General features: G+C 37.8%; 1 protein-coding gene across 1 annotated transcript; it reads left to right on the top strand.

Moving 5' to 3' along the window:
* The first annotated feature begins 4,089 nt into the window (after window positions 1–4,089).
* Window positions 4,090–20,749, top strand: slc6a3 (solute carrier family 6 member 3). Its single transcript, XM_063880228.1, has 16 exons — window positions 4,090–4,351; window positions 5,114–5,219; window positions 5,549–5,756; window positions 6,658–6,789; window positions 10,150–10,366; window positions 12,779–12,917; window positions 13,146–13,280; window positions 14,256–14,359; window positions 15,119–15,243; window positions 15,363–15,475; window positions 15,578–15,706; window positions 15,906–16,005; window positions 17,530–17,630; window positions 18,102–18,269; window positions 18,409–18,480; window positions 19,027–20,749. The coding sequence occupies exons 2-16, from the start codon at window positions 5,163–5,165 to the stop codon at window positions 19,048–19,050; spliced, it is 1,824 nt and encodes a 607-aa protein (XP_063736298.1). The 5' UTR covers window positions 4,090–4,351; window positions 5,114–5,162; the 3' UTR covers window positions 19,051–20,749.
* Window positions 20,750–24,545: the final 3,796 nt, after the last annotated feature.

Below are 24,545 nucleotides of genomic sequence, written 5' to 3'. Positions count from 1 at the left end.
ATCTTGCATATTGAATATGTTTCTAGAGTATGGTCAAAGGGTAATGTCAAAGTTGAGATGCAGCAATGATCTTGCAGCTGATTCTATCCTCTTTTTTTCTTTAAAGCAGGGGTGTTCAATTTACCGCCCTTTTTTAATTGACCCTTAGCAGATTCTATAAGTAAAATGGAATATGGTCCACACATGCAACCTGGGCTTTTCTTATACTTATTAAATAAATATATCACACAACATCCATGTGTTAATAAGCCCACTTAAAAAAAAAAAAAAATCTTAGATGATAAAAAAAATAGCTTATTTCTATAAAATCTTGAACTATGCCCTTCACATTTCCTCTTATTATAAGCACTCAGGCTTCTGTTTAAGGCTGCCAACTAAATAAATGAAACTATGGAGAGCTGTGATGTGGGCTGTTTGTTTCTTAAAGCATTTTCAGTTATCAATAACAATTTACCTGCATCTGATTGATTTTGCTAACTTAACTTCTGAGGCAATATACCTCACCTCTAGGGAGGGGCCCAGCCGGTCTTGTGTTTTTTCTGTATGTGGCTGTCAGTGAAAAAAGTTTGGACACCCCTGACCTACACTATCTTCCTTATTGTATAAATGTCTCCCTCTTGAGGTAACATGGTGGCTGTGCATTCTTGAATCTCGAGTGCAGTTGCATCAGGTTTGTTAAAGTCTTTTATAATAACTGTGAATAACTGTGTTGCACATAATTCCTATTCCAAGAGAGGTAATGCAGGTGGTATTGACATTTCCCTGGCAGCTGGAATCCATGTCATCAATATTGTTGAACCTGATTGTCAATACATCTTTAAATTGTCTGATATATGATGCGGAATCTAGCAAGTTTGTTTGACATGATCATTGGCCTTTTTCACAAGATCTGTGTTTGTACTCATTGGTTTACATGTTGATAATGTGTCCATGGCAGCAAACGATCAATGTGTGTCATTGGGTTTTTTGTATTACAATTATTGAAAGATTTCAACTAGCAAGCTTATTGTAGCTTAATGAATGTGCATTATTCAGATTATTCTCCTGGTTGTTTTGAATTTGTGTTACATCCCTGTCTCTTTTTTACTGCAGGTTTGACTGATTTAATCGCTATTTGGAACTTTCTGTTACCACTTCTATAGAGGCCTGGTTCGGCTGGCCGTTGGTTGGACCACTGCTGAAATTCTCAGCAATACTCTACAACTAGTGAAAGGTTGTCATGACAGTTTTTTTTTTTACATTCATGGTCCATAGAGGATGCCTTGAGATTTTTGGTAGTATGCCTAGCATGTCAAATGTGGATTGATCATCACATCGATCGTCAGCGGAATTTGCCTTGAGCGCGAAGCAATAATTTTTAATAAGTCTTGAGTGACAGGTCTCCACAATTCTATTGGACAGGTTAGATGTTAGTACATAGCCTACAGCTAGTTGTTCCCCCTACAGGATTTACTGGAAAATCAGTTGTGCTTGTAGTAAAATGCTAGCATTATCATATATCTTAACAATCTCCTCTGAGGCCCCATGGAGCATCTAGCGAAACTGTATACTGCAAGTCAGTCAATTCTTACCAAAATCTAAGTATATCACTCTCATTACTTTGTATGTAACCTGGGCTTGGCTGCTTCTATATGTGACTTTAAAGTGATGGGGTGATTTTCTTATTAGCTAATGAATGTTTTTCTTTTTCTTTATCAACAACTACTTTCTCTTTTGCAGCTCTTTTTATGCATCATTCAAGGTTGCAGGTTCACTGCTTTGCTAAGCAGGTGTCACCTTTTTCTTTTTGGGGTCTGGGGGTAACCTATTCGACTCTTATTGTCCAAAATCAGCCATGACATAATAGACAAAGAATTTGCCCTCATTACTCTTTTTGTCTTTTTTTCTACCTGCAGGAAGCAGACAATGCTCAGATAATGTATACAACGGGTGAAAGATGTTGGTTCTACATGCTTTGCAAAGTATTTTCTGCTTAAGATCCAGATTTCACATTTAGCGACCTGCAGTCAACATGACAAAGTATCCTTGGGGAAAGATAATTAACCAAGAGTTGCTCCCGATGGCCAACAGTGTAAATGTGTGTTAATGTTAGATTTGTTGAACAAAAGCAGCACATTGCTCTGGATGAATGATGACGTAAAGCTCTTTGAGCGGTTGTAAAGACTTGATAAAGCGGTATATAAATACAGTCCATTTACCAGTTAACATGTTAGAATGGAAAAGAGATTTCAGAGCAATGTGGACCACTGCTGCAGGCAGTTAGGCTGGAATTTGCTTTTTTGGGGGGGGAGGAGGTGTTTCTGAAAGGCCCAGAATGTGCACAATTCAAAATGCACTTTTATTTTTACCACCACCCTCTTCCATCTCCTCTGCCTCAACTGCTGCACCCCCTCTACTCTTCCCTGTTCTATCTGGGTCCCAGCTGTTGCCTTTATGAAAACAAGACACTCGATTATGTTCACCTCATTGTTTGTCCGAGCTCCATCGGAAACCTCATACGTTGAGCGTGGCCTACATCGACCCAACAATTTCTGATATGAGGCCCAAGGCTTGATGGATGATTGCACTTTAAGGGTGTGTTGCGGCGACTGTGGTGTTGGTGTTGGGGATTAGTGGTCAATTGATCACTGCAATTGGCTTGCAAACAACAAGCTGTCATTGTGGACACACAGTCATAAATCTGTCCGTGGGGAGCGGGCTGATTGGGTTATTTAAAACGCTGTCCCTATTTTGGTTGAGTTTGAAATGGGAGAGGTCTGAGTGTCAGGGATAATTATGTTTAGGCCTGTCGGACATTACAGGTAATGAGATTTTCTGCCTATTGACAAGGCGGTAGGGTGGGTCAATGGGGTCTATTGACGGTGGTAAAAGAATAAAGGACGATAAAAGTAGGCAACTGGTTTTATCTAGTGGTACGGAGGGACTTTAACACCTGATTTAACACAGGAATCAAAAGCACTGGAGATGTATTTTCTTAATATTAATAAGTTCACTTATGGCGAAATACTGAGGGACTTGGCTTGGGAACCGGAAGGTCACAGGTTCAAGTCCCCGAAAGACCAAGTGATACCGAGGTGTCCCTGAGAAAGGCAGCACTCCCTACACTGCTCCCTAAAAATTACTTTGCTTTGGAAGTTGCTGATTATTCAAATATAAAGAAAGAATACAAGATCTGACACCAAGTCAGAGGCTTAAAAAGTGTTTGACATATTTTCTTTCAATATTTACAGATGAAATCTTGACCACCACAAAGAACACCATACTGCTTACATGAAGCTGGAACTAGTTTACTGTAAACCCTGCTACAATAATTCACATGTGTTGAGTTCCTATATCTGTTTCACTATTGTACGAGAATAATAATCAGGGTAATTAAGGAATTGATGCAGAATCAATATCTCCATTTAAATCAATAACATATTAAAATACTTTAAGCTTAGAATGAATCATTTAAACATTTGAATCAAATTCACTCACATGTCATTGTCTAGGACCTGGTGCTGATTTTTAATAAATATTTGGTTTTGGCATTAGGGATTAAAACATGTTTTGCTATAATGATGATGGTATACAATACTGTATACACATGCATAGAAAATGCTCATTATAATTATTTCAACCTTAATTAAATCATTTTATTCACCAAGAGACTAATTCCATAGGATTATTCATGTAATTCTGGTAAATGTTTAAATTGTATCATGTTGTTAAAATAGTTTGGTTATGTATATGAAGCCACAATGAAGAAAATAAAACAACTTGCCACCTAACTTTAAGTTTGTTCCACAGAAGTGGAATCCTCGGGCTAAGAAAGATCCATAATGTTGTTTCTTTATCTACCTTGTGAAATAATGTACTTTAATTGTTGTTTTTATTTTTCCCTCGTCAGGTTCACACAAAGTAAAGTCATCCAAAAAATACCGTAATCAGGTAAAAAGAAATGCAATGACTGGAGAGAGAGGAGGAGGAACAGACGAAGGAGGGAGGGAGGAGAGTGACGGTCATGGGGAGGGGGGGTGTTTGATTGATTCTCATACAAGAGTGGTATCGCAGACAGATCTCCATACCAGACCACAGGGTACTCTGGATTCTGTGTCTTTCACTGGAGCCACAGAGGGTACAAGGGCTTTATCCTCATCTCTTGTCTTACTGTGAGTCTCTTAATCTCTTTATTTCTTTCAATTTCTTCAAAACAATTTGCCTCAATCTTGGTCCAAGTCTAATTGATCAAGGACGATCTACGTAAATATGTTCAGCATCAGCTTGCAGCACACAGACGAACATCAGCACGTCTGGAATTAAACTGTCCAAATTGACGTACTGAGGAGTATTTCCCTGTCAAATTTCTAAGGTAGGTGTTTTTTTGTGTCCTTGAATTGTTTTATTTTGTGGCGTTATAATATTTGTATTGTATCTTTGTTATCTTTAATTATTTTTTTAATATTATACATTTCTGTAACTTTTTGATGTTATCTGTTATGAGTTTCTGCTGTTTCTTGATGACATAAATGTAACAATTAATCATTTAATTTGACCACATTTTAAGCACAAGTACACTATTTTTAAATGAAATTTCCAAATAAAAGGCACTTTTTATATTTGTATTTGTAGATATGTAAAAAATATATATATATATATCATCACTTTTTAATATTTACAATATAAACGGAGCCTTAAACTGATCCTTTTTCTCCTAAAGATTCTATTTGTAAAAAGTACTGAAATTAAATCTGGACAGTATGCGGTTGACAGCATGTTGTGGGTTTGGGTGGGGTTAGTGGACGCTGGGCCAATTGTGCGAAACTATGATCAAAATGGCGATCAACAAGTGTGAAATAAAATGAGCCCACTGTAATGGCCTGCTGGAGATGCTCCCTTTCCCCTCCTGTTCCCTTAGTGGGGATTCCACTAATGGCTGTGTCCTCCACTCGCCTCTTGCTCGTTCAGAATTCTTGTAATGATTTATAATCTAAAAATCAATTATTTATTTAATATATTTCACAACCTTTTCTTTTTACTTTTTGTAAATATAATCACATTTTCTAGATTTTTTTATGCTGAATTCTCACTTATTGTTGTGTTGATAAAGTTCCACCTTTTTATGTTTCTTCAGCCACACCTACCTTCCTTCCTCCTCAGTGACCACCAGCACTGTCGGACTGATGTCCTCGGTTGTGGCCCCAGAAAAGCCCACCTCAAACCCCATGGGCCCCAAAGAGGTTTGTGTACGGACATGACGCAGATATTAGTGGATTGATAGCATGCAATTCAGTCTGACTATAAGGAAACCTAATTGAAACACAGCATGGGGCAAGCTTTTTTTTTTGGTCTTTCGGCAGTCCTAAAAACAGTGTTTGGATGAAAAAAATAACTCAAATAGTAATGGAAGAAGATACATTTTCTTGAAAATGGATTTAATTAACCGTTGATAAGATTTTTTACCAACTTTATCTGAGGACAAAATAGGCTGGTGCATGAAGAATTGACTTAAGTGACATTAAATCTGTATGTTTTCACCTGATTGATTGTTAACCCCATGACTATTCAGGTGGAGCTGATTCTGGTGAAGGAGCAAAATGGGGTTCAGTTCACCTCTTCCACCTTAGTGGCTCCGACTCCTCCTCAGACCAACCCCAATGGGGAGGAGAGGGAGACCTGGGGGAAGAAAATTGACTTCCTCCTCTCTGTGATTGGATTTGCAGTGGACCTCGCCAACGTCTGGAGATTCCCCTACCTCTGCTATAAGAATGGAGGAGGTGAGATAGATGAAAGGGGTGAGGGAGAAAGCTCATGTTGGACAAAAGAGGGTGGATAAAGGAAGTAAGGAAAGGAGTTAAGAATGGAGGTGGTTAGAGTGAATGTCTTACTCTCCTGTGAGAGTAGTGAAGGAAGAAATTGAAGCATTGATGGTGTTTGTGTGTGTTTGTGTTATTAGAAAAGACAGGGAGAACAGAACAAATTATAGAAGAAGGTGAAATGAAGGTTGAATTTGTTCATGCATGCTGTATATTTGAACCTACGTGTACTATTGCAAGCACAGATTATTTGCTTGGGTGTGTGTGTGTGTGCTTTTGAACCCTTTTTCAGAGATCAAAATAAGGGGGAAAACCAACACAGCTGCTCAGAATAGATTAGCTCTAACAATCACTAGCCCTAATCATAGCTGTTTAACATAGAGCTCTAATTATGAGCTTTAAATGATGGTGTGACCATAGCAAGGCTCACCATATGTCCCTCAAATCCAGCATGTTGTCATATCTGTAATCTGACAAAATATTACAGTTTAATCTGAGGAAATTAACCCTTTCTTATTATTATTTGGAGCCGTTTATGTTTAGAGAAATCTCACGATAGGAAGATTGAAGGGGAATGACAAAGCATCCCAGTAAGAGTCAAACCAGGGATACTCTGGGTGTGCCAAACACAAACTGTATATATGTTTTAAAATTGTTGAAATCACCATAATCCCTACTCTGTGACAGTAACAGTCTAATCTTTGATTTGTTATAATATCTCCATAAACAATAGTTCTATGAAATAACTAAGGCTCAACTTGACACTTGGAAATAGTTTATCTTTCTCATAGAATATAATATTTTGAAATGTAATTTATTTGTTCATGTAGACATTATGTTTGACCTGTCTCTGTGTGTGCAGGTGCATTCCTGGTGCCATACATGTTCTTCATGTTGATAGCAGGCATGCCTCTCTTCTACATGGAGCTGGCTCTGGGACAGTATAACAGAGAGGGGGCAGCAGGCGTCTGGAAGATCTGTCCCATATTTAAAGGTAAGAATGACACATACTCAGTTGATGCAAATGACGTCCCAGGAATGCTTTCACGTGTATTTTTAATCCGCCTGTGGTGGTTTGCGCATGCTTGTCTGTTTGATAATAGAACTACATGTATTTTCTGTCTGCTCACATGCCTGTCCGTCCACATGTGAGTCTCTTTTGTCTGCTTGTCTCTACTTGTTGAGGGCGACAGGCATTGTTTATCCTCCCCAGACATCAGGTTGTGCTGGCACTCAGATGGAAAGCAAATGAAAATTGGGCTTTTAGACTCTTACCCTGATTGTCCAAATCCTTCTGTCAAATAAGTGGCAGGGAACACTCAGGAGTACTTTTTAACACATCAATAAGCAAAAGAGCCATTCAGGAGCAATGCCATCCAAAGATGCACTAATGGAGAAGAAATGCGTAGTCGCATTTCTAAGCAAAGTCATTGGTAAAAAAAAAAACTTTCTTGGTTCAACTTTATATTCTCTCTCTCTGCACTGTTTGCAGAGTTTGACCTAAATCAACATTTTACTCCTCCGTTCACGCCAAAGATGCAACAGCATTACGACATCAAATTCCATTACAACCAGCAGACCATCTGTTGCTGCAAAGGACGATGCTGCGGTGCTGTATTTTGTTAGATCATGGTCTGATGATGTCAAATAGTGCCTACTGTGATGGGATTGCTTTTCTGGAGCATTGACTGGAAGACAAGGAAGCTGGAGGGCGATCTCATGACAAATTAAATGTATTCAAAGTATTCAGCTCTAAATGTACACGCTGTATGCCACTGACCATTCTGCCAAAACTCCAACTGCATCTGCATATAGTATTAACCGAACTCTTGAGTTTGTCAAAATCATATATGCCTGTATTAAAATAAATCTTCATTAAAAAGAAGCGCCACCTAAGGTTATCGGCACCACAGCTGTTACTATGTGTCTGGTGTGACGTTGCAGTGAACTAAGACCTAGTGTATTTCAATGATTCCTAATATGAGAGAAAAATAAAGTATTCAAATATATATAAAGTCTACAGTTTTTTAGAATATGTTTATATGAACAAATAGGAATTAGCTCAAAAAGTACTTCCCCCATAGTGTGTCTCTGAGCATGTGCCTCCTGCGTGTGAACATGTGTCCTCTGCTGCAGACCACACTGTGTAGGTTGACGTTCTAATCACACGCTTCACTCTTTCACTGTCTCTCAGCAGGGGATAACAGTAATTATAAAGATACATGCACTCACACACACACTTAGACATGCATGCCCATATTGACAGTCATTATTCTGATCAACAAGCTGGTTTCCTCTTAGGATCAATGCATTTGAAGAAAATGAGCATGAAAGGCAGACTAAGAGATGGCTCGGCTGCATGTGGCGCTAATAAGAGGCATCACTGCCTGTACAAATATCACATCCACATTACAAAAGGAATCAATAAGGCACACTTGTGGTCATGGCTGTTAGCAAAGGTTAACAATTAAATCCTTCTTTAGAAGGGTGGATATTGTTTCAGATGTATAGAAAGGGTAGATGGGTTGATAATTGTTGCTTGAAGAGAAAACCTTTAGTTGAGGGGCTTTCTTCAAGACCGCAGGCATGTTTTACAGGCTCGTACTGAGCGTGAGATTGTGCTCTCTGGTGTGCAATTCAGTCCTGGAACCTTTCTGAGATGAAATCACATGTATAGTAATGCCTCAGTTTGAAGCATGTGTGGAAAGGATTACTGTTTACACTGGATTGCAATGGTTATTCAGAACCATTTTGTTCACTCTATGGTGCATGCTGAAGCATACGCTTAAAGGTGACCCATTATGCTAAATCCACTTTGTCATGTCTTTTATACTTAATTATGTGGCCCCGGTGTGTTAAAAGGTTGTGTTCCTGTTTCAGGAATAAATAATCTCTCTTTTTCTCCTGATCCAACTATTTGGATCCGTCTGAAAGATCTAACTAACTAAGAAGAAGAATAAGAAGAAGAAGGAACCTTTAACCATCCCGCAGAGGGGAAATTTAAATTCTGCATTCGACCCATCCTGGTGTTAGGAAGAGTGGGTTGCCATATGTACAATATGGTCAACAGTGTAGGTAACGGTGCCTTGCTCAGAGACACCTCGGCAGCACTTGCTCTTTCGGGGACTTGAACCGGTGACCTTCCGGTTCCAAGTCCCAACTAAATTTGCAACCACCGCAAACCAAGGTAACGCCAGCCCACCCTATCACCTGAGTCTCCTCCTATAGCACCATTGTTTTTTTTTTAAACAAACACTTCCATGGGGGCTGTGCCGAGCAGCAGCTCGTTTGTGTTAACATCTACAGATACAGAATCAGCACTTTTGGAACAGGGCTGAATCAGAGGGGTATATGGCATGCTACAATGCATGATCTCTTCGTTATTTCGACCCAAACACTTCACAGAGATGTTTTCTATATACATCTGAGACCTAAAATATATTAAGGCTCTGAGTTGCATCAAATAATTTAATTTTCATGCAAAAGATCATTTTGGTTAATAAGTTAAATGTTTGTACCTTCAGCCAGACAAGACTGTTTATTTTAACCTTACTTTTAATGAACGCCCGTTCCATGTTATTTCCCACTTTGAGGACCAGCACACTACTTCAGCTCACGTTTTCCTGTTTTATTTTATTATAGAAGCTATTGGATGTAATCAATACATGGTGAAAAATATGACGGTAAAATGGTATAAAATGGCTTATGCCATATCTAGTACCAGAGAAACTTTGATAACGGCATTATGAAGCCCAAACAGTGTCAAATCAGACTGAAACAAATTCACTTGTGGGGATGGTGGAAATACATCAATGGATGTTGAATGTGTGACAGTCAGACAGGGAATTACTGCTTTCCAGCGTCCTATGCTGTGAGTAAACAGTGTATCACTCATGCACATACATAAAGAATTAACCACTGCACTTTGGAGAACAGTAGAACGTTGGATTAGAATTTAATTTTTGCACGAGAAAAAGCAACATGAGCATCGACCCGACGCAGTCCGCCATTGCAATATCTTTCTTTCTTTTTAATACATTTTTATTTGAAATATCTGTTATGTTGGACTTCAATGACTTATTCAAATGTCACCAACTGCAAAGCTAATAACTAAATGAAGTGACATGCAACAAAGATCACTGGCCAGAAGTTAACAGGTGGTTGCTTTTTTTGTGAGGGGTTATGAGCCAAAAATCACCATAGAAGGTATAACAAAGTGATGTGCATGTTGGATGGTTACAGTGAGATACCCCTTTAAAATCTCCGGTTCTTGAGTGGGCAGTAAGCATTACATATCCCAACCTATTTGTAACACTTTTTAATACCTATACCTTTTCATTTCTGTCCCCAACAGGTGTAGGCTTCACAGTGATCCTCATTTCCCTGTACGTCGGTTTCTATTATAATGTCATCATCTCCTGGGCGCTCTTCTATCTTTTCTCCTCGTTCACCAGCGAGCTGCCGTGGGTCCACTGCAACAACAGTTGGAACAGTCCTAACTGCTCTGACTGGGCTGACAACAGCTCAGTTAGTGACATCTACAAGTCCACCCCTGCTCAGGAATACTTTGAGTAAGTTGGACTGAACTAAGGCTATGACATTTACTTGATGTTTGTTTCCTATAGTGGGTTCTAGTTCATGGAATTACAATTACATGGGTATTAATAATTGCTATAATAATTCTAAGCACATTTTCTTATAATTACTTAAAGAAAAACTAAATATTCTATGGGCATTTTTCCATGCAGAGTTTGGCTGCAGCTTCTGCAGCCTCCCACACTGTGAAGCTGAGCAGGTGTCATTTCCAAAGTGTTGGGGTTGTTCTGTTGTGACAGTTGAGATATTTGATCCATGCTAGTGGAAAAGGCTGAGTGCTATATACACAGAACCACCTGCAGACAATTTGACCATATTAATCGAGCATCGGCTGATATTTTTCGTCTCTGAAATGATTTGAATCAAAGATGTTCTGTACTTCAGGTGACTCATGTAGTCCAACTTTGCAGTAAGCAGTTGAAACTACACTTTGACATATGTTAGTTCTCTTGCCTTGGCATGCTATCATGATCATAACTTAATAAAAATGCCAGATTTAGCAGCAACAGATGTTTGAACCCCTGGCCTCTTTCTGCCCCAGGCTTTACATATCTCTTCGAACAATGCCAGGCATCGATTGGTGAGCCAATTAAATGCAAAATATCAATAACCAGATTCACATCCAATTCGCTATATGCATGGAACGTTACTTGGAACTTCCGCAAAAATATAAGCCAGCTCATAAACTTCCGGTGAGACGTCTCTTCTTGTTGTGGCGGCATATACAAATTTGTGAGGTAACATAGCCATAAAAAAGATTGTGTAAATAGCGTATTTTAGGCTATACCAATAGTTTTGATATAGTTGTATTAGTTAGGCCTAGCCTAGAAGTCATTTAGTCATTTACTGTAGAAAAAAAAGTAAAAGATGAAAAGGTTTAAATGTCAGCGCCCTGAGGGGACGACAGCTGAGCACTGTTGCGTCCCTCAGTGTTGTCCTCAGCCAAATTCAATTCGACCATTAGTTTCCACACTTTTCCCTCCGACGACCAACAACGGAAGAGATGGATCGTCAATATTAGAAGAGCGAAACTAATAATCTCACACCACACTCGTACATGTAGTCGACATTTTGTGTCAGAACAAGTCACCGAGTAGGCTGAAGTGGGAGGTAGGTGGAGACCGAAGCCTGGTGCAGTACCGGTGTTGTTCCCCTGGAACAATTATTATCTTGGAGTGAGAAGGCTTGGGGTATGGGAACAGAAAGAGAGACCAGAGAGTGTGGAGACTGGCGAAGATGTTGGCGCTATACGTGCCAACGACCACGACTACTGCGCATCTCCGGACTCCGCGTTTGTTGACCTGGCTCTCAGCAAAAAGGAAAGCCTTCGGGAAGAAATTGTCCAGAAAGCAGAGACTTTTAACATTATTATATTGAACCTGTCTCACCCACCTGTTGTGAGGTCTCTCATTTTTCCTCATCGACCTGAAGCAGCTTGCCCTCACAGACACCTTTCCTGCCTCATTCTTGTCAGAGACTGAGAAACAGAAGCAACGAATTCAACAACGACAAAGACATAGCAACACACAACTTTATGTTAATGCATATCTATACATTTCAATGCTGCCAACGGTAGTTATATTCTGTTTACCGATGTTATGCTATCGCTAGCGTAGTGCTAGCTGTCTCTTAGCCTATAGAAGACAGAATTATACTTTTGCCAATTTACCTTCGTAGTCATGGATATAGCTGGATATGTACAGCTTAAATCCGTTTTCATGTTTACTTGATGAAGCCTTTGAGGTTGCCTGAATTAGGCGGTGTACATCATTGATGTTGACCTGAGGTAAATCCTGCAAGCACCGAGTATAGAACGACATCTTTGACAGTTGACCGGAAATTCCCGCGCTGGCTTATCTAAAACCAGGAAGTAGCCGTGCATATAGCAAATTGTTGCTCAACTCATGTTGTGAATAATAATGTTCATATATTAAAACATGTGGTTGACACTGCAAATTGGAAGACACTTACTTGGTAAGTTTTGCTTACGAAAAAAAAGGATCATGGTTTTGTTTGAACATAATATGAATTTAATTACACCATCAGGAATGTAGGGAGGACATTAACAGCGATATGATTGGTGGAAGTCTGTGTTTGTTTAACCCATGCTTCCTCCCAACCTCCTCCATATGAAGACCTTTACTGTCTTTTCAACTGACTTCCTATATTCAGTCAGTTTACCAATAGATAGCAGCACATTGAGCCAAATTAGGAGGTACAGCGACCAACAAAGGCCATTTAATCTTCTGTCACAGGCTTCAACCTGTGCACAGCGCAGGTCTTAGAACAAGTATTGGTTAAATTGAAATTGTATAATATTTAAATGATTTATAAAACAATAAGAGTTTTGACTGGAAAGTGGTTCTTACTAACATCTCTGTCCCCAGACGAGGGGTGCTACACATCCAGGACAGTAATGGTATTGATGATCTGGGCCGTCCACGCTGGCAGTTGACTTCCTGTCTAGGTGTAGTGATTGTTCTGCTCTACTTCAGTCTCTGGAAGGGAGTCAAAACTTCTGGAAAGGTGGGAAATTAAACAATTGCCAATGTTATTTTATGTGAAACACACACAACTACGCTGATGCCTCTCAGTGACTCAATTTCAGCTATGGATTCTCCATTGTTTTCCAGTTTGAATACATGTAAATGTTTGAATCAGACTATGTGTGTGTGACCTTCTATCTCTGTGCAAATCTGCTGGTTTTCAAATGTGTGTGAAACTGTGTGTGTGTACCTCGTACGACCCTTTCAGGTTGTGTGGATCACAGCCACGATGCCCTATGTTGTCTTGACTGTGCTGCTGATCCGCGGAGTCACTCTGCCTGGAGCCATCGATGGCATTAAGGCCTACCTGTCCGTGGACTTCTTGAAACTGTGCGATGCCCAGGTGAGTGTCAACTGGAAGTGGGGGAGGGGTTAGAGCAAGAAGAAGAAAAGGAAGCATGCAGAGATTTTATTTTATTACTTAAATATTGAACTAAAATGTTTTGAGAAACCTAAAATGCACTTCATTATATACCAGTAAAAAATATAATAATTGGCATTATCCACTCCAAGCTGTTATTTTGTGAGTTGAATTCTACATTAACACTTAAACCCATTATTTAGTACGCAAACAATATGTATTGTAAGCACATAACAATCCATGTCAAGGGCTTTGCAACAAACAGTTACTGCTAGCAAGTGTTGCAGGCAATATTGATGTTATTTCCAATGTTGATTGTGCTGTGTTTCCCTTGTACATGCTCAAATGGAAATATCTCATATTAAGCAAACTGCAACTGTACATAGAACAAAAACCACTGAAGATAGGAACAGAGAAATGTGGAGAAGATATTTAATCTTTCATTTTGATCAACTACTTGAATGAAAATGCCTGAGTAGGGAACTATTACTGCAAACTCAATTTCCAACTGTTGAGTTATCATATAAAACCAGAGAAATAACAAATCAAATGCAGGGTTAAGTGGGCAACCAAAACAGAGGTTTTCCTTTAGGCTTGAAAAAAAAGTGTGAATCCTGTTTGTGTAAACTGTTTCTAATATGTTCCATATCTATGAAAGCCGTTATCACAGCACTAAAGAGCTGAATAACTAAGCATGCGGGACTAAAGGACTCGGTTATGGAGAATGAGAGAGAAAGCAAGAAAGGCGACAGAGAGATGCATGGCTGCAATTGGAGAATTAGATTAGATAGATTCATGGAGCAGTAATTTGCAAAATTACCCCCTGTATTCACTAGCGTCTTTCATCTACTGCCGTTGAATGAGTTTCCTGCAATTATCCCTAATAACGGCTTTTTTCCTCTCCTGTGCCTTTTGTTTGCCGCTTCATACAAGTGTGCTTGTTCTGTCGCTCCCCAGGTCTGGATTGAGGCAGCAACACAGATCTGTTTCTCTTTGGGAGTGGGGTTTGGTGTGCTAATTGCCTTTTCCAGCTACAACAAATTCAGCAACAACTGTTACAGGTAAAGACACACAAGGGGAGGAAAGAGGGGATTCACAGAAACAGGGAGAGGACAGGGAATTACACACAAACACACACGTGCAACATAAGCAGGTGAATTACAATAACCTTTGAAGCTCCTTGAAACCCGCTATGTCTTTGACACCATGCTGTGCAACAGGCAGCCGTAACACCAATCAAAACTGACGCACCCTTTGAAAATAATCAGCATCCGAACAGGAGGCTTTTACCTCTTTTATTTTATTTATTTGTTTTGTCTTTTTTTATGTTTCTTATAACTGACATAATGACCCTTTCCACCCTCAGGATTACCTCATGAGCATAACTCCAAATCCCTGAAACTATATGACGGCAAAATGCCAAATATGCCTTGTTTTGAAATAATTGAGAATTTACTTTTTTTCTTTAGAGTAGGACTAAGTTACTGCTAAATGTCGTCTCCTTATTTAACCTGCACACACCAAGTCCTTCCGAGTAACACATTTATAATGTACATTTTTGCATATTGACGGAAGTGTAACTCCCAATAAGTAATAGGCAAATGATTGACTACCTGACAAATCCATTAAATCAATACAGCCACGCGCATTTTTGTTGTTTTTAATCCAAATAAAACTGGCCTTGGCTCACTCCTGACTAAATCATTGACTGACTGGTGACTAATGTTTATTTTCACAGCAATCTGAATAATATAGGGTTAATTTTTCTACATTGTTATTATGGACTGTTTCTCTTTTACTTTTAATTTGATTCCTTACAGAGACGCCATCATCACCAGTTCCATCAACTCTTTAACCAGTTTCTTCTCCGGATTTGTGGTCTTCTCCTTCCTTGGGTACCTGTCCCACAAGCACAATGTAGCCCTGGACAAAGTTGCCAGAGACGGTATGGTATTATTTGTCTGTGTTTGTTTTGAAGTGCAGTCAGTACATTTTTAATTTTTTTTGTCTGGGTGTGTTTTGTGTTGTTTGCTACTTTTCTTGCTTGAATGTGTTGTTTTCCAGGTGCTGGTTTGGTTTTTGTAATTTACCCAGAAGCAATTGCAACATTACCTGGATCCTCGGTGTGGGCGGTCATCTTCTTCATCATGCTGTTATCACTGGGCATCGACAGTGCAGTGAGTATGCACACACAACCCTACACCAGACCCACACTTGGGAATTGAGCTAGTTGGTAAGTGCATTTTGTTTTGGTCTAACTTTTGTGTCTTCTGTTGTAGATGGGTGGTATGGAGTCAGTGATCACAGGGCTGGTTGATGAGTTTAAATGCCTCCACAAACACAGAGAGCTGTTCACCCTCTTCATTGTTGTTTCAACATTCCTCATATCCCTCTTCTGCGTTACAAATGTAAGCATTGTAACGGCAGTCATACAAGTTAATACATAGATATTATAATTTCAATAAACTGTGGTTACTAATCAAAGTATCTTAAGTTTCAATAAAGTTAATTTATGTTTGATTTAACTCTAACAATATGATCAAGCTTTCTGCAAACAAAAAAAAAAATATATATATTTTTTTTAAATATTTGTTCCTTTGTTTTCAGGGTGGGATGTATGTGTTCACTCTGCTGGACCACTTTGCCGCAGGAACATCGATTCTCTTTGGAGTGCTTATTGAAGCCATTGGCATCGCATGGTTTTACGGTGAGAAAGATGGACAAGAGAAAAGGAGAAGGAAAAACACATTGATTCATTATTTTCATGGTCAGCAAAGCTGATGCCATATTAAAGGTTTGATGAGAGATCTCTTAGTTTACGAGTGTTGTGCCACAATGCAATATAGTTCTATTAGAAATATGGACACTGTAGCTAGAAAGTCTGTTCCCATTAATGGTTTTGGCCTCTTCAATCGTAGTGCATGTGTCAAAATACAATGATATACTTTTTTTTTGTAATCATGAGAGCTCAGTGAGGTTACATGGCTTGCGGTTTGAACACTGCCAGTGTTACCTCCATGTTCTCTGAGCAGTAGTGAGCCTACACATAAAGAAAATTGCAGCTGTGGAACAGGCAATTCCCATTTGTCATGGACAGGAATCAGCTGTCTAATTACTAGGTTGTAGATTGTTGTGGGTAGCAAGTGGGGGTGACCTCAAAGTAAATTTCTCTCCAGATGTCTAAATTCTATTGACACTTGCTTTGATACACATTTGCCATCACCTCTACAATGCTTTATGTTTCTTTTTCAAATGTGTCACTCTACAACACACACAATCATATCTATGTATATATAAATCACTGTTTATCTCTACTTTTGATAAGAGAGTTTTGTGGAGTGGATGACATGCCTTCAAGTCCCATGAAAACCGCACTAGTAGTAATTGTGTAATTCTGGTGAAAGACAAACAAACCAAACCCTAAACATATCCTCTTTGGTGGAGGTAATTGATGGGTTCATTAGTTATTACGTTGGTTTTCACCCACAACAACAGCAGCTAAAAACAAAAGAAAAAACATTTCATGGAGTATAAAATTATCAACCCACATTTTGAAACTCCCAAAACATATTATTAGAAAAAAATTAAAGTCCAGGGGAAACATTTACCTGAACTTCCCCATCAAGTTTCATATTCCGTGTCTACAGAGCCTGACTGTAGAAGGATCCATAAAGGTCTAATTATTAATCAGGCCCCAGGCAATGGCGTCAGCATTTTGCCCTCCTTTGGTGGGTCCCGACCTTGGCATACCAGATAAATCCAGCCTAAGGCTTCAGTGGGCCTTTTCCCCCTTCCTTAAAACTTTTGACAGAAACCCTTGACCCCTTGCCACTGTGGTCTTTCGTTTTGCTGTCCACTGCATACGTACATTTGGCTTTGCTGAATACCTGCTCGTCAGTCTGGATATATTCCCCCGCAGTGAGAAATGCCTTCCAGGCAGGACAATAAACACATTTTTACAGTCAGGTTTAAGAGAGACAAAAAGTAGTGCATTAGCTTTCCACAACTGACACTGCATGAATTTAGATATGGCAAATGCTTGAATTGTGAATTATATGTTTTTATCCTATAGTGTCATGATTATTGTCTTGATTCAAAATTGATGCATAGTGACCATAAACAAAAGCACTTACTGCCATGATTGTATTGTCATTATCCATTATTCAGTTTCATCCAAGGCTGCTATCAATCATGTCTTCGAAGTAATGTCAATTATTTGTTTGTGTTTCAGGAGTAGACAGATTCAGTGACGACATTGAGGAGATGATTGGCCATCGACCAGGCCTGTACTGGAGACTGTGCTGGAAGTTTGTCAGCCCCTGCTTCCTCCTCGTAAGTCTGTGCACATACTAGTTTTATATTGAAACAATTGATTAACAATGAACTAAGAGCGATATAAATGTAAGTTCAATAGTTGCGATGTTCGCCAAACCAAAAGACAAGTTGAAAAGAGATAGGATGAAAACCTATTTAGACTGACACTTACCAATATATGCATCAGTCAGGTACATATGTTTCAGTTCATGCTAGTATTTCTATCTATGTTTTCCCTCATGGTATTGCATAATTTAAAAAAAAACTATACTACCCATTCCTTGTCCAAAAAGGAGCAGTGACAAATGTACATGTTGTTTTGCACCTGTAGACACAACAGGATTCTCATTGCCTATTTCTAGACAGAAATATGTATTTTACATTGGACCACTTGAATTGGTTGCTTTTATTAAGATTGAAATGAACAGGCAATCTTTTGAACTAATCGCTCATCAGGTCTTTCTGTGTTAAAATGATTTTCTTCCTTAGTTTATGGTAGTGGTAAGCTTTGCCACATTCAACCCTCCAAATTACGGTACCTACACCTTTCCTCCATGGGCTAACATGGTGGGATGGTGTCTTGCCATTTCCTCAATGTCCATGGTGCCTCTGTACGCCATCTACAAACTCTGCATCCTGCCTGGAAAGTTCTGCAATGTAAGTCCAAGCTTTTAGATCAAAATTTAGAGGAATTTAATTGTTTGTAATGAATAGTAAATGTTATTCTTTCATTAAAGATCAAGTATTCCCTTTAAAATATTATGTTTTGAGAATATATCCTTTTCTCCTGAAACAGAGACTCGCATATGCCATCAGCCCAGAGACAGAGCATCATTTGGTAGACAACGGGGAAGTTCGGCAGTTTACTGTAAGTGCTGATTTATTAATTGTTTTAAACCTCAACATTTTGTATTGTTATTGCTGACTGGAACCCCACGTCTGCAGGATGAATATTCATATTTGCCTATTTCGGAGTCTGTATTTTTAAACTTAGGTTTTTAAAAAATGTGAAAAAGCGTTCAAGCGGAAGAATTGCTTGGTTCGAATGTGTAGTAATAGTCTGCTATCCTTAGCGGCGGTCTGCTATTTTCAGCCCTAAAATGTTTGGAATGGACCAATACGTATTGATTATTCAACTTAATGTGGTGTAATGAATGATTTTAGGAAGAGGCTAACGTTTAGTTGCTTACAATTGTCTAAACGTTCACACACATCCTAACGTTTTGCGTTCTTTTCATACCATCCTTGAGTCCAAGCTGTTCTCTGTAAAGGCTTTTGATGGGTTTGCAAAGATGAAGAAAGTAAAACTATTCCGAAAAACTTTAATGCCGGACAACTTTTTTTTAAGCATATAACCATTTCTGACAAAAAAATATTCAGTTTATTTCATGGGCGTATTCCATTTTTCCCACAGCTGAAACACTGGCTGGTGATCTGAAAGGTAGAAAAAGAGAGAAAGATCAAGAGAGTGAAAGAATGAGAGTGTGGACATTGGGTGGACAGATGCATGCACAGCAAAGGTCTGAAGAACTGAGAAGAAGAAAGAAATAGCCATTTAAATTGATCATAATGGTGGTGGTGGTACGAGCAGTTTAAAAGTGCCGACACCCATTCACATTGTAGTATGCTTTAATTTAATCATTGCATATGTGAAGCTGTGCATTAAACCTCACCATCATTGAGTTGACTCTTGTGAATGGGATTCAGTCAAACAGGTAATGCAGTGTTCAGACTGTTTCGTCCATAAATACAAAACTCTTGATGAATGGATTTGGAATAATATTTGTCTGAGGCAAAATGAACATTAACAATATACAAATGCCATTCAATGTTGAGTGACGCACATTTGAAATAATTTGTTACGGTTATTTCCTATTATTCACATTTTTGATTTCTTCAATCTGTTTAATTCGTATTGAATATACTTCATCTGAACAATGTGCAAATAATATGTATTTCTTTTAGATTGGACATGTGTTACCTTCTACTGGTTTCACTTAATCCCAGTCCATGTCAATGTATTGTTTATTATCTTTATTTATGTACTTTCTGTTATTGAAGACTGTTATAATACATGTCATTCCTGATCTCTGAAAAATGACTCCTACATTTGTTTACATCAAAAAAATGTACATGAAAGAACAGTTGCTACAGCAGTTGACAAATGAATAAACTAAAACTGTGTCTGTTTAAACAGTACCCGGGCCTTGTAAATGAAGACTCATCATTTAAAAATCAATAGCATTGATTGTTTGGGGGAAAAAGTCACCTTCTCTTACAGCATTCATTCTTTAGATGGACCAACAGACACACAGTTTTACCAATAGAGCAAACGGGTAGTTTTGGCAATCAATCTATATGTGAATAAATACATAAATAAACTGACAACTTTAAACAGCTTAACAACTGTACAAGCCTAATGCATGAACAAACACTCTAAACTTGTCTACATTCAAATAATTGTCACTGATAAAACTACATATTAAGCCACATTGCTAATTTAATAAACCAAAGACTGAAATAATATATTTTGTTCAAATCAGTAGATGGCTTGATTGTTTTAACACACAAGTTCAATCTCTCTTTTCCCAATTATACATAATCACTGTCAAAGCAGACTTTATTTGCCATTTTTTTGTGTAATTTAATCCCCGTCAAGTTCCGGGTGTTGATTTAAAGCTATAACTGTCACATCTTCAGAAAGCATAAAGCTTTAATTGTACTGTTTACAGAATCTTATTAAGTGTTTCAAGAATGTTTTGAAAAGTTTCTTTTTATTGAACTGCCAATAAATATTGTGTAATGTAATATATGAAGTAATAAAGTTATATATCTATGTAAGTAAATGTAATGTAGAGGGGCTTGTATCGTATTGTACTGTATGATATTGAATAACAAGATGATATATGTGGTTTAATAATATGTTAATGTGGAGTTAAACATCTTAACCTTAACAATTTTGAGGAGGATTACTTGAGAAATCCACATGAACTTTATTTTTCATACTTATCTTTTCTGTTCAATCAGCAAAATACAAACTGATCATAAATTACTTGTCACCTTGTAGTACATGTAACACACTGAAGGGTTAATTATGTCCCAAATTGTATGCCATTGCTGCTGTACTGTGCCTTGTGTTGTTTCTGACTGTATGACTTTTGTTTTGCACTGTTGAATAAAGTATAAAGAATTAAGTTGTTATATTATTGAATGTCACTCTCTCCGTTACCTTTATATTATTTTGTGTTAAATCACATTTTCTTCCTGCAACTTTTGATCCTAATTTATCTTACACTGCAAAGGTGTACAGAAGATTTCACAGAAGGTCAACCACTGATTTAAAACTGCATCTTTGTAATTGTGAGGCCAACAAGGCAAAAGTGCCAATCATTACTCATTTCATAACTATACTATCATGTTGGTTATTATGGTAAGCTTGATTCCAAAATAGAATCAAACTTGAAATATTAGTAGAATTTTGTATATTCTCCTTTATATTTTTCCTTTGTGCTCTTCCTGTTTCCTTTGAACTGATGTTTGTCTATTTGGAAGGAACCATAGCAAACCTATGTTTAAATATAAACTGATAACTGAAGAGAAAACTTTTTTTAGAATTACTTTGGTGCTGAATATCATAGTACTTCTCCCATTTGTACTTAAACAATCATTATATTTGTAGAATGCACACACAATATTTTCAGTTAGTTTTCTTAATAAGCTACAACAATACCCAAAACGTGTTTAAAGCTCTCCACCGCTTGCACTGCACCAGATAAATAAAGATAAGCGGTCAATCAAGATGTCGTTTTCAATATTCTAAAATGAGATGTCGATTGTGCTGCTTAAAAAAAAATCTTTAACCATGTGTTCCATCAAGCCTATCGAGTGCAAACAGAGAAGAAAAGCACAGCCCTAATGTAGTGAAGAATACCTATAATTGTTTTGAGCTTTAGGATTAGTCAGCATGACCCTGAATCTACAGTGTTCATTACAGTGATTCACTGTCTCTGGGACATTCTGAACAGACGGAGAACCCAATATCCACAGCAGACAGCATTTGGGGATGATTGCTGTCTTAAAAGCTTTTGGATGAATTTACATCTGTCTTAAAAGCGTGTGGCCTGAATGGCATTCTTGAGTTAGGTATGTTTGTAAGGTTTATACACTGTTGACTCTTAGCAAAATGAGTCGGGGAGTACAGTCTACCCTCCTGTTGTGCATGTTTGTATACTATTCTACAATTATTTGCTTCTCAATAACTTATTTATTAGTTTTTTATGGGCAATAAAAGACAAAAATATATCATTTGTGGGTCAAATGCATCATATTCATCATTTCTCCCAATTCCATCCCTTACCAAGGTCAAATCACCCTTTACCTTTTCCCTGTGTAACTGATTGTGCTTGATATGCTAAGAGCATCCTAAATCACACGGCAAATGGAAGAGGAGAATCATTACAGCAACAAATACATACATTTGTAGTTTTGTTTGAATTATGTCCCTCTTAATGAGAGTTTTTTTTATTTATTTAAATATTCCCTTTGTAATTCTTCTGTCATTCACTATAATTACCCACTCAGAACGTCTGTAATGTTGGCACACTACGGCTTTCATTGGAGAGATCAGACGAACTGAAAATGGGTGCATTAGCATTAAGATACATTTATAGAAACCAAATATTGTTGTAAAAGAAGAGACCATAAAAATATATTGTGTACATCCTGCTTTAATTCAATTGACAATGTATAACAGACGGTGTGTTTTTCCTCCATTTGTTGACACTATCAAAGGGCTCCGGCAGATCTTTGCTGTGTGTTTTTTCAAACGTTGTCAGCTAAGACAATTGTGGAGCCATGCACGGAGTGGATTTAACAGGTGCCATCATCACCTCCAATAAACAACAGCAATTATGTATAATTTCATGTCTTGCCAGAGACGAAACTGAAGGATACACACAAGGAAAGGTGAAAGAAAAAAGGACTCTTTTCAGGTTCACTGCACTTTTTTTTGCACGTTAACCAGGGTTCCATCTAAATGTAGTGCAACAAGAAAGATGATTTAAATAAAGAGCATCTGCCAAAGCCAAAATGGTGGGGGAACATTTTAGAAAACAAGATATGAATTGGCATTTATATTTTTTTGTTGTATGCATTGTTTCATTACTAAGGATCTACTTGTTCAACCCTGCTTTAATACATTTTAAGTTTTCTGTTTGAATACACTTCTTTAGATTCATCACCAGGTACTGTGAGTTTAGGTGACCATCCCATTTAGAAGAGACAAGACAGCGCACCAGAATGTTATTTCCATCTTTATGTTGGTTTGTGTGTACTTTCAATTCAAAGACTGTTTGGGAGTTTAAACTTGTTTTTAAGGTTCATGACAGAGAGAGAAAAGAGAAAGGTTGCAGGCCAGGGTCAGGCATTTAGTTGAAAAGGTTAAGGCAAGGTGCTAGGAAGGCCTGGTCCCCGAAAGTATAGCTATACAAGGTTATGTGTATTGACCAACTTGTGAAGCTTTTTTGGGCCTTTTTTGGGCCTTTTGGTTTAACACTGTCCTCTACTGACAATACACCCTTACTACACATCACTTTATATACCAATAAATACTTGTGCAGTCATTGTCACATATCACAACAGTCAAAAGTTCATACAACACCCAAGATCCCTTTGTCTACGTTGAAAACAACTCTTTGACTTATCTTTGCAAAAGAAACAAGAACATGTTTGTCAAGTTAATGGGTATTTATCATAGTTCAACCCATGCCTAAACTGTAAATTCAAACACACCTTATTTATTTTCTCTTCAACTGTGGGATGTTGATAGCCCAAATACAAAAAAATAAAATAATATTACACTTTAAAACTAACAACTAAATCCAGTGAAATATAAGAAACAATATTTTCTGTAACACCTTGGTACGAGATAGTTAGTAATTGCTGAACATGCGTTTGAGGAGTATGACACAGGAGTTTCGCATTTTGTCGACCAACAAAAAATATTAAAAATACAAAATATTAAATATATACCCATAGCTTATGCTCGAAATCGATCAATATATTTTAGGTAGCCATCAATCCATTAACTGCTTTAAGAGCATGACTGCTTTTAAGGATAATATTGTAAGGCACGTGCGAGTTTTGCAAATTAACACTTGAGTGTGTTATTCGAAGATATTTTAACTGCTGATACTTCTCTGCTGAACAATGTTCTTGTTCTCGCACTTTAAACGAAATGGCACCATCTTGTGGGCTTATGAAACATAACATCTATAGTGCATGTTGGTGATCTGGCGCAGGCAACTATATTACAGCTGGCAGAAGCCTGAAAAAGTTTAACAATTTTACAGACATTAAACTGTAGCATTTAATAGATTTGCTACAACTTTTATATGTGAGCCTTTGGAATACATTGTATGATTTATAATTATTGTATAATGTTCACATACATTAACATTAAGGACTGGAATAATACAAATATATAGTAACATTAAGGACACTGGAATAAATACAAACAAACAAACAAACAAACAATAGCAACAACTAAGGAATCCATAAATATTAGATGTATAAATCCACATCTCTTATTTTGATGGAAACGATAACGTGCCTCTAATATTAATATTTAAAAAGGACATTGAGTGCAGATAAGATCTTCCTGTTGTCACGCAACACAATTACAGTACACACAACAAACATGTTTTTTGTCCCACTTTTGGGATGTCACCCCCGGGTTTCCAATTGGTCTCTCGATGCCCAATTAACTTTCTCACATGGCTGTTGCAGAGTTTCACACAGCCTAAGCCTTACACGTGTGTATTTCCTCTACGCACATAGCTCTTCATTCATCTTTGATAATGTTTCCTACACACTGACAGTATGCAACGTTATTTTATATATTATTTTATTTTAAAACATATTCTGATTAGTGAA

Source organism: Eleginops maclovinus, chromosome 3 (genome assembly GCF_036324505.1).
Source record: "Eleginops maclovinus isolate JMC-PN-2008 ecotype Puerto Natales chromosome 3, JC_Emac_rtc_rv5, whole genome shotgun sequence".
NCBI lineage: Eukaryota > Metazoa > Chordata > Actinopteri > Perciformes > Eleginopidae > Eleginops > Eleginops maclovinus.
The sequence above is the reverse complement of the archived record's forward strand: the minus strand, read 5'-3'. Positions and strand labels throughout refer to the sequence as shown.

Bases quoted from the DNA above. Each gene is read 5' to 3' on its own strand.
- slc6a3 (XM_063880228.1), top strand. From the start codon at position 5,163: ATGTCCTCGGTTGTGGCCCCAGAAAAGCCCACCTCAAACCCCATGGGC. The intron at 17,631-18,101 runs GTAAGTCTGTGC...TTTCTTCCTTAG, and splicing joins TCAGCCCCTGCTTCCTCCTC to TTTATGGTAGTGGTAAGCTT. The intron at 18,270-18,408 runs GTAAGTCCAAGC...CTCCTGAAACAG, and splicing joins TGCCTGGAAAGTTCTGCAAT to AGACTCGCATATGCCATCAG.